This window comes from Caenorhabditis remanei, chromosome I (genome assembly GCF_010183535.1).
Source record: "Caenorhabditis remanei strain PX506 chromosome I, whole genome shotgun sequence".
In the NCBI taxonomy this organism is placed as follows: domain Eukaryota; kingdom Metazoa; phylum Nematoda; class Chromadorea; order Rhabditida; family Rhabditidae; genus Caenorhabditis; species Caenorhabditis remanei.
The window spans coordinates 1374708-1385521 of record NC_071328.1 but is presented as its reverse complement, the minus strand read 5'-3'; the positions used below and the strand labels follow the sequence as shown (position 1 = coordinate 1385521).

Genomic DNA, 10814 nt, shown 5'->3' with positions numbered 1-10814 from the left:
CGACCCGTTTCGGCCCGGTTTGCAAGTATGTTTTTTACATTGACCAAAGTTAAAATCCCTTGAAATTTTAAAAGCCGCCATTTTTTCCAATAAAACCACATGTTTCAATTTAAAAAACGTATTTATTATTGGTCAGATTTGAGAACGTGTCGCAGATTTTCTTAAAGTTCCAATAAATTAATTTTTCGATATTTTGTAATTGATAACGTTGTTAAGACTCGTGGAATTTCGAAAAACTTGTTTTTTCAAATTTTCGTGGAAAAGTTTTTAGGTACCGTCGCGGTCTTAAAAACTGTCTCAACATTTCAAATTTTTGGTATTCTATATTTCTTAATCAGATCTTATTCTCAAAGTTTGTCGGTACCTTTATGGGATTATTCATCACATGCGTTCATCACCGCACTACATTACTTCGCTCTTTTTGACAGTCATTTTTACATTTTTCTACATCAGCATGTAATTTTTCGACGCTAAGGAGACATTGTAATAAAATACACTTCTACATTTTATTTGAATAACCCAAGTAAAAAAAAAAACACATCTTGAACAAAGCTCATAATTTTTTTTCTCTAATTTTCCAAAGTTTCATTGAAAGTCTATCACAATGTCAAAAATAATATTCCCGTGTGTCTTCTAAGCATTTTATGCTATTTTCAAAATCCATTATACGGTTTTTACACCTCCAATTTATCCATACCAATTTTCAATTGTTTTCAATTAGTTTTTACAATTTTTGACTATTTTTCAGTCCCTCACTAATTTTTTTTCATCTTCACCCTTCATTCTCCACTTTTACGTATCGACAGTCACATTCGTTATCACAATATTAAATTATTTTCTATTTTTGTCTTTACATCTTTATCTCCGCTATTTCTACGCAATTATAACTTCAACTTCAATTATTTTCAGAGTCTAATGGTGGAAATTCGACTAAGGCACTTGGCTATTGCTGCCGTTTTCTGCACAGTTGGTAAGACTTTTGAAACTACTGGAAATTACTTAAAAACGTTAAAAACTTTCTGAAAATAGCAAAAAATGGTAGAAATTAGGCAAAATCGAACATTTGAAGTTTCGATTTTTTTCCTAAAAAAATTATTCGAGGCGTCTCAACTCCACATCTCAAATTATTTATTTGAATTTTAAATATGTTGTTGTCCAAGCCTAGTTCTCCATTTTTGTAGTTGACGACTTTTTGATAACTCCGCCCACTTTTGAGATATGCGCCTTTAAAGAGGGCGCGTTTAGTCCTCCATTTTCCTGGCTCACGTTCTTTAAAAGCGCATATCTCAAAAGTGGGCGGAGTTATCAAAAAGTCGTCAACTACAAAAATGGAGAGCTAGACATGAGCTATAACATGCTATAAAATATAATAAAATTTGAATGAAATTTGGGTCCGTGATGGAATCTCAACGTTGGTAATTTTAATGAAGAAAATGGAAAAGAAAAATTTTTGCGTTTTAAGACCCTCTTAGAACGAAAATAATAAAACTTTATTTTAGTCTACTATGCGGACGCGCAAGGCCTAAACGACCCAATCACACAATACATCGAAGGAAGGTTGGGAAATCGACGAATCTTCTGGTGCCCATCGGGATACGGTAATTTATTTTGAAATTTTAACAAAGCGCAACAAATTGTTATTTTCCTTCAGGATACCTCGCATTCTGCCCGCAACCAACCGACTGGGACAACTATAATTGGTGTTGTACATTCCCGTACATGGGATCATGGAAACCGTCTTGCTGTCAATTCGCCATCCCAACTGGAGCTGTCGTCGCAATTATTCTGGCGGCGATCGTCTTGTTGTTAGGTAAGGGGCGGTGTGAGGCTAAAAAAGGGCGCAAAAATTTGGCCCCTGATACTTTCGGGTCCGTAGACTCCGAATCTGAAATAAAATTTTGAGAAATTCTTCTGTGAGCCAAGTTATTGAAAAAAAACATAACCGGATCTTGAGATATTTCAATTTGAAGCTTGAGTACTAAGCGTTGTCTTAACATGGGTACGGTCTTCACAGGACTGATTGCTAAAACACTTATTTTGTAGCAAATTTTATGCTGTTTTTAAATATGCAAACAAATTGTTACAGGAATTTCTGAGTCACGAGATATTCAGGTCCTGAATCAGGGTACCGAAACTAGTTGTTCATCAGTATCGTTGTATTACAAGGTCCTCGAAGTGTCTTTTTTCAAACGACTCGGAAATTTGTTTTCCCTGATACTTTGAAGTCCGTAGATTCCGAATCTGAAATAAAATTCTGAGAAATCCTTCTATGGACAAAGTTGTGACCCGTCAAACTTTTCGTTAAGCTTTTCTGAGGTAGATATGTTTCGGTAGACAATGTTTGACGGGTCATAACTCGCCTCACCGGAAGATTTAGCAGAATGTTACTTCAGATTTGGAATCTACGGACTCGAAAGTATTAGGGGCAAAATGTTTGAGTAGTTTAAGGAAAATTGGAGTGCGATTGCATTGGAAGTTGGAATTTTCAAAAAATTTTGCAGATGTCTATTAACGCAGCGTGAATAACAACAAGCTATTTAAAAAAATGGTCGGGGGAGTTATTTTGCTTCAAGATACCGCGGGTTTCAAAGGTTTTGATACACCGGACATTTGGAAACTGAGACTCTTGTCAATTTTAGGGATTCAAAACCATAAATTTCGGAACAAGACGTTTCAAAACCGCTCTTTAGTGATTTTTCTCACGGCAGATGTTGAAATGTCATAATTTCGAAATGTCTCGGTTCTGAAAAGTCTCCAAGCCTGTCTTTTTGAGTCTCGCCAAAATGTTGATAATTTGGGTAACTAGGTATTACACGTACTGGTTCTCAAAGTTTCAAAACGCCCCTGAGCCAAAAAATCGGATATTCAAACAAATCGACCTAATTTCTGTTATAGTCAAACAATTAACTCTGTATCGCTGCAAAACACGACAGTAATAACTATGAGTTGCTGCTCAGCGAGTTACAGTACCGGACAAAAAGGTATCAACAGGCTGTTTTCAGTGGAAAATGACCAACTTTGAGAGTGTGCCGTAGTAATTCTGAATGTCACACCAAGAAAACTGTTAATGGATCATACAGATCAAGGATAGAACTTCATTTTTGTAGTTGGCAACTTTTTTGTACAAACGCTCCCTAGAGAGTTGCATATCGTCAAAGTAATTTCTCCCTCAAATCGACCAATTTCAGTGCGATTTTTGAGCTGTCCTCTTGAAATGACCATAACTCTCTAGGAAGTGTCCGTACAAAAAAGTTGTTAACTACAAAATTGAAGGTCTACTTTTGATTTGTATGATCCATTAAAAATCCATTTGATGGGACAATCAGTATTACCATGACACACTCTTAAAGTTGATAATTTTCCACTAAAAACAGCCAAAGTTGATACCTTTTTGTCCGGTACTGTAGATCCCTTTCGCAATACATACACCCAAGACACCCCAGTCTCTCACATCCTCAATTTAATTTTTGCAGTGCTCATCGCCATGTCATGCTGGTGTTGCTGGTGTTGTCCGCTGTACAAGCAGCTGTACGATTTCGAGGATGAGTAGGAAGTGAGAAGATGTCAAGATTTCTGAATTTCCCCCCGAAATTTTTCAAACATACTGCCATTACCGTACCCCTCCATCCCCCATCATCCCAAAATCCCAAAATCCATGATCCTCTCCCCCCATGAACACTCATTTCTCCTTTTTTTTAAACTTTAGCGTAATTTAAATTTTAATTTTTTCTTCAAGTTTTTAAGCTTATTTTACTGATGATCTGACGGTGTGTCTGTTTGTCCCCCTATCCCCCTTTTTCTACCGTAATCCTCCACTTCTTTTCTGTGATATGTATATTATCTTTCAGTTCCATTTTATACTCACTACCTTTATTTTATGTATTGGACTTTTTTCCTCTGCTCAATATAATTTTATCTGTGTTCTTTATATATTTTTTGCAATAATTTTGTGTTGATGTTCAACAATAAAACGTAAATGATTTTAGAAAGATTTCAATTGAACGTGTCTAAAAATGATTAAGGGCTTGTATTTTTTCACCATTTTTTAATTCGCGCAAAGCTGTATTATTTTTTACTAAAATGAACTATTTTACAGTAATTTGAACTTCAAAACTTCTTTAAGCCAAATTTTACCGTTTTGTGCCACCTGAAAAGCATGTTTAGGTTTGCGGACCAATACATAAAAATAAAGAACTGAACTTTATCTATTATCGGTTCACAAACACTTTCCGGAGGGAATTAAAGGCGATTCTAGTTTGCACGGTGTGGTCTCAACGTGGAAAACGTTCTTCTCAGACCTTCAGAGATCAAAAACACAGCATTTGATCTTTTTCAATATTCCGCGAAATTCCCAGTACTGTCAAAAAAATAAAGTTTCGACAAGGATTTTCAAAAAAAAAAATTTCGCGCGCTGGAACACGCAAGCGCATAAAGTTATGGGCGGAGCTTAAACCACAAGCTTAAATAAGCGGCGCGGTTCTAATTCCAGTTGTTTTTTTTTTCCAAATTAAGAACCGCGCCGCTTGCAGTTTAAGCTCCGCCCATAACTTTATGCGCTTGCGTGTTCCAACGCGCGAAATTTTTTTTGGAAATCCTTGTCGAAACTTTATTTTTTCAACAGTATATTAAATGCGCCTTTCACACACACATGTTCGTGAATCGATGATAACAGAAAATTAATATAATCACTGTTTCTACTACCTCTTTTTGAAACACACATTTTAAAGAAAATGTTATTCTTCGTATTTCCAAAATTTTCAAAAATTGTGCAGGAAGATTATGGAACATGATTTTTTGACCAAATTTTTTGTAGATTTTGATACATCTCTACAATAAATGCTACCTCAAAATTCGATCTCAATCGGATTTATTTCAAATAAGTTATGAACAAAAAACAAAAACTTAATAAAGTCACAGTTCTTCCAATTGCGCTTCACCGAAATCCTCTTGAAAAAGTCTCTTTTCCTCTGAGTCTTTCAATTTTAACTCACTATGTTCTTCGGCTTTAGTAGAGCGCGGTTGTAAAAAGTGTGCCGTGATAATACATAATAATGGTCTGCTAGGAAGGTCCCGAAAGTTTTCAACACGACACGTTGTCACTATGTAGTAATCCATCATCATTTTCAAAGTTGTTCTTCACTTTCTGTCATAAAGGCCAGACCACCTGTCAAAAAGATAGAGTTCTCTTTCTCTCGGAAAAGAGATCTCACAAAAACACGTAATACACCTCCTACCTGTCACTTTCAATCAACCTCCGCGATTTTATGACATTGTTGTTCTTTTTTTTCAAACGGCACTCCGCCGGGTTGTTTACATCTTAAAAATGCTACAAATTTGAGTTAAAAATAGACAAAATTTAAAAAATCTCGGATGTGTTATCTTCAAAGTTGGCCAACTTTGACATGTCCCCTTGGTGTCACTTCTTAGCCCAATTGTCCCAAAATTATATTTTTCTTGTAGATCACGTCCAGATCTCTATTTTTGTAGTTGACAACAAACAACTTTTTGATTGCTCCGCCCAATTTTGAGTTATGCACCTTTAAAGATTGAGCTTCTCTTCTCCTCCTCTCACCGCGCGCGCCATGGAAATTGGCTGTCTTTAAAAGCGCATAACTCAGAAGTGGACGGAGCTATCGAAAAGTTGTCAACTGCAAAAATAGAGAGCTAGATTTGATCTACCAGAAAAATATAATTTTTGGACAATTGGGACAAGAAGTGACACCAAGGGGACATGTCAAAGTTGACAAATGTTTTGATTTTTTCAAAATAGTGAAATTGTTAACGCATTGAAAATCCCATATCTTTAATGTATATCTTATTCAAAGATCTCTATCTATCTAAAATAATTAATGGTCCATCCCCGTGGTCCACTCCTCGAAACATCCCTCTTATCTTCTTATCTTCTGAAAGGTGTACGCAACTGATTATTACACTCCCCTTTCGACTCTTATCGAACAGAGATCAACGAGAGAGTGTGGAGAAGTGAGAGACGCAGAGAAAAAGAGAGAAAGAGGGACATGTGGTTAGGTCCAGTAATCTGAACTCTTATTGATGAAGAATCTCTATTTCGCGGGAGAAAAGTTTAGTTAGATAGTCACATGGGATATATATATATGTAGCAGTAGCTTGTATTGTGTGATCGGTGGCCTAGGAATGCTGAGATTTGGGTTTCTAGGCCATCGGGAGCATTTATTTATTTTTTAGTAGAAAATTTGAATATTTCTTCCGCAAAATCCTTATTTTTCTTTCAGTAGGTCATTATGAGATCCTTGATTCGTAAAGATAAGAATTTTTTGGAAATATTTTAATTTTTCTGTCTTCTAAAGTCCTTAGGAGCCTAAAATTTTAAAATGTGAGTTTCTAGGTCATCGAGTGCTTCAATAACTTGTTGAACGCAAAACTGTTCCACATTCTTTTATTGCAGGCAGTTTTTAGTAGTCCCTCCAGTAAAAAATGGAACATAATTACTACATTTTCAGTATTTTTCAATTGTTCTCACTTTCAGACTAAATATCTCCGAAAACCAACCGTCTAACTCCAAATTTTTTGTCATATTCTTATTAAACATGCCTCAATTAGTGTATCCTCAAATTTTCAGTCATTTCCAATTACTAATTCTGCAGAGACTCCTGAAAACCCTTATTTTTGGATATTTTCCCTTTGACACACCACAACTTCAAATCTCACCGTCTAGCTCTAAATTTTTTGTGAAATTCTTACTAAATATATCTTAAGTAGTTACTCCACAAATTTTCAGCATTTTTGGCGCACCCAATCTCGAGAAATCGCAGTTACAGTAGGGAAAGCGGCGTTTCTCTTGAAAACATCCCATAGTTTGTGTTTGACCGACTTCTTCTCCAAAACTAATAATTCAACTTCAAATTTTTTGTAATATTCTTATAAAGCATGTCTCAATTTGTGTATCCTCAAATTTTCAGTCATTTCCAAATGCTACTTCTGGAGAAACGACCTTTCAACTCCTGAAAACCCTTATTTTTGAATATTTTCCCTTTGACACACTACAACTTCAAAACTAACCGTCTAGCTCTAAATTTTTTTGTAATATTCTTACTAAGCATGTCTTATTCAGTGACACCCTCAAAATTTCAGCAATTTTTACCGACACATTCTTCAGAAATCCCAGCTACAGTAAGACTAACTATTCTTAGCTGCGCGGGTTTCTAGGCCACCATGCTTGTAGACCGCCCCTAGGCAAAGGAGAACGCTTTTTTGTGAATTTTTTATTAATTTTTTATTCAAAAACCCTCAATTTTTAGTTTAGTATAGCCCTGAGGGTCCGCTTATTACGTCATAGCTTCCCGCCATCTTCTTCTTTTTCCTTTTCTCTTTTTTTTTTGAAAGTGGTTTTATGCATTTTTATGCATTTTTATGCATTTTCCGGCTGCTGGCTTTTTGAGGTTTTTTTTTTGGTTTCTGACCTCCATGACCGAACTTTATCTTATTCTTAGAAAGCTAGGCCACACAAATTTAATGAAAGATTTCCGAATCCGTCAAGTGTGTGCTCCCTTTCTCACTTAATTGAAAATCTTTCCCCTCGCGAGTAATTCGATTTGCCTAACGTCTTCTATTTCGCATCTGAACGCATTCTCTTTCCCCTTTTCTTCGCTTTATCGGCTCTTTTACGCTGTTTGCTCAGCTGACGTCTTTTGAAATCGCCTAAATCCGCAGCTATCGTCCTGTAACTCCGATTTCTCGAGAATGTGTTTGTCAAAATTGCTGAAAATTTGAGGATACACTAATTCAGACATGTTTTATAAGAATATTACAAAAGATTTGAAATCGAATTACTGGTTTTGGAGAAAAAGACGGTCAAACACAAAGTATGGGGTTTTTTTCAAGAGCAACGCTGTTTTCCTCATTGTAACTGCAATTTCTCGAAATTTAGTGTGCCAAAAATGCTGAAAATTTGTGGAGTAACTAATTAAGATATGTTTAGTAAGAATTTTACAAAAAATTCGAGTTAGACGGTTAGTTTTGAAGTTGTAGTGTGTCAAAGTTGTAGACTGAAAAAAATTAGAAAAATATGGTTTCCAGTAGTTGAAAAGTTGTTTCTTCAGAAGTAGCAATTAAAAATGACTGAAAATTTGAGGATACACTAATTAAGACATGCTTTATAAGAATAATATAAAAAATCTAGAGCTAGACAGTTGGTTTAGGAGATAAGGCGCTAGGACCCCTCATGCCTTGTACTTCATGCGTTATGTGTTACTTTTTTTCACTTTTCAGCAATTTTATCAGTTTTAACATATATTTTATGCAAAATTTTTCCAAATTTTACCAAAACCTATGATACCGCGCCACAGGCGCCCCCGAGTTCTCAACAACCAATTTGACCACCGCGCCAAATTAATCTTAATTTCATCCTCTTCCTATAAAATTTTACGCCTAATCAATCATAATTCTTATAATTTTCTGAACAATTATGATGGATTGCTCTGCCACGTCAGACCCAACACTCAAATAAATGCTCTCCTCCTCACATTCTCTTTTCCCTCATTGCTCATATCATTCGTGTCAAGTAGTATGGGAGATCTTAAGTGTCCCCCTCCTTCGGGGAAACAATGAGACACAAAACGTGTAGCTTTTTGGTAGAAAGTAACTAATGTACACTTGGGAATTCGAATAAGACAATGTTCGGAAGAGTGGCTTGTGATTTTTGATTAAAGTAGGTGTTACTGTAGTCAAAAATTTTAAGTTATGTACAGTACCGCTCAAAAGTATATTAACTTTTGGTTTTTTTCAGTTGAAAAGGTTTGACTTTGAGATTGTGTCATGGTAATACTTATTGTCCCATTAAGTAGATTTTTAATGGATCATACAAATCAAAGGTAGAGCCCCATTTTTGTGGTTGATAACTTTTTTGTACGGACACTCCCTAGCAAGTTACATATATAAGTAATTACTCCCTCAAATCGACTCATTTCAGTGCAAAATAGTGCGGTTGTCTTAAAATGACCATAACTCTCTAGGGAGTGTCAGTACAAAAAAGTTGTCAACTATAAAAATAGAGCGCTACCTTTGATCTGTACGATCCATTAAAAATCCACTTGATGGGACAATAAGTATTACCATGACACAATCTCAAAGTTTGCCGTTTTCAACTGAAAAAAACTAAAACTTAATATACTTTTGAGCGGTACTGTATATGTTCTTTAACTACGACCCGTAAAACTTTTATGTCTTGGGTATAGTACATTTATTTTTATTTTAGTATAATAAAAGTATTAACTGCACATGTATTAAGTTTATGAGCCACCCCCACAATCCATTAGTCCCCCATTTCTTCCACCCGAGACGCTGTCGGTCATAAATATTTCATGTTGAAAAGAATGAGATGGGCGGGGCTTAGCGTGACGGAAGAGTTGTGGACTAGTGTTCCAGTGTTTTTGAAGTTTTGGGCTACCTGGTCACTAGAATTTCAAAAAAGTGTTTTTCTAAGCTATTACAAGTCAACACTATGTTATTTTCGTTGACCTTAACTTTAATGTCTTGTAACTTCTCCCAAATATAACTCAAATATGATTTATTTTCTTAAATGTTTAGTATGTTATAGATATCTAGTCTAGATCTTCATTTTTGTAGTTGACAACTTTTTGATAGCACCGCCCACTTTTGAGATATGCGCCTTTAAAGAACGTGAACCAGGATAAAAAGGGGGAGGATAGAACGCTCTTTCTTCAAAGACGCATATCTCAAAAGTGGGCGGTGCTATCAAAAAGTTGTCAACTACAAAAATGAAGATCTAGATTTGATCTATCTGAAAAATATATATTTGAAACAATAGGAACTTTTCATTTTTGGAGAATCGGATACCGGGGAATTCGAAAGTTTTAATTGTTCTGATTTTGAATTTTTAAAAAACTTTTTTACAAATTTATGCTTCAATAAGTGTAAAATCTAATGGAGTAAGTTGCCATCAACAGGAAATACGAAAATTTCACATTTTGAAAGAAAATTCAAAAAAATGTTCAAACTTTTCGATTTTTATCAAAATCTCTGAAAGTTATAAGAGAACTATTTGAATGTTTTTAAAAAAGTTGATTTTTCAAGCATTCACACATTTTTTCTTGATTTGTTCATATAAAAATCTCTAGAAAGTAGCTTAAACCTATTTTCGGATGAAAACATCGGAAATGTTTAAAACATTTTTTGATCAGCTCCCACTTAATCCGTCAAACCCGATTAAAAATGTTCAATTCCAGGAATTTTCACATGTTCTAGAACCTTCCAACAAAATTTCAGTAACATTTATGTTTTCATCTTCATCTTTTTATTTACAACTAGTAAGACGTCGTCCCCCTGTCCTACCAGTCCATATCATATTACTCCCTCCTTTTGTTTTCTTCTTCTTACATAACAGTAATACGATGCTCCGTCTCTGCCGGAGCCTAATGCTAGCCAATCATCATTCATGCACAAGTACATCTTCTCTCTCTTTTTCTTTTTCTTTTCTCACCCCCCTCCCTTTTTTCAATCCCCGCCAAAATCTAAGGCGGCCTCAAGAGTATACAACGTTTTGTGTTGCAGGAGGTATCAGAGAGAGAAGAGACGCAGACGACGTGAGACACCCGAAGAGAGAGTGAACACAACGCCAGCTGACAGACACTCTACTCTTTTCTCTCTTTCTCTGGGAGTCTCTCACTCTCGACGGGCTAGAGACGCAAATTCATCGATCGGCGTGCGCCACAGAGGCGACGCGTGTTTGTGCTTAGCCTACACTTTTATTTTGAGTTCTACTACTTCTGGAATATTCTGCTCTCCACAGGAGCAACTAAGCTCAGGAGCAACTCGTT

General features: G+C 35.7%; 1 protein-coding gene across 1 annotated transcript; it reads left to right on the top strand.

The window, feature by feature from the left end:
- Positions 1-915: 915 nt before the first annotated feature.
- On the top strand, positions 916-3550 carry GCK72_000193 (uncharacterized protein; the record flags this gene model as incomplete). The annotated part of the gene is made up of 4 exons (XM_053722327.1): positions 916-970; positions 1500-1598; positions 1652-1810; positions 3474-3550. 4 exons carry the CDS (start codon positions 916-918, stop codon positions 3548-3550), a joined length of 390 nt encoding a protein of 129 aa, XP_053590972.1.
- Positions 3551-10814: the final 7264 nt, after the last annotated feature.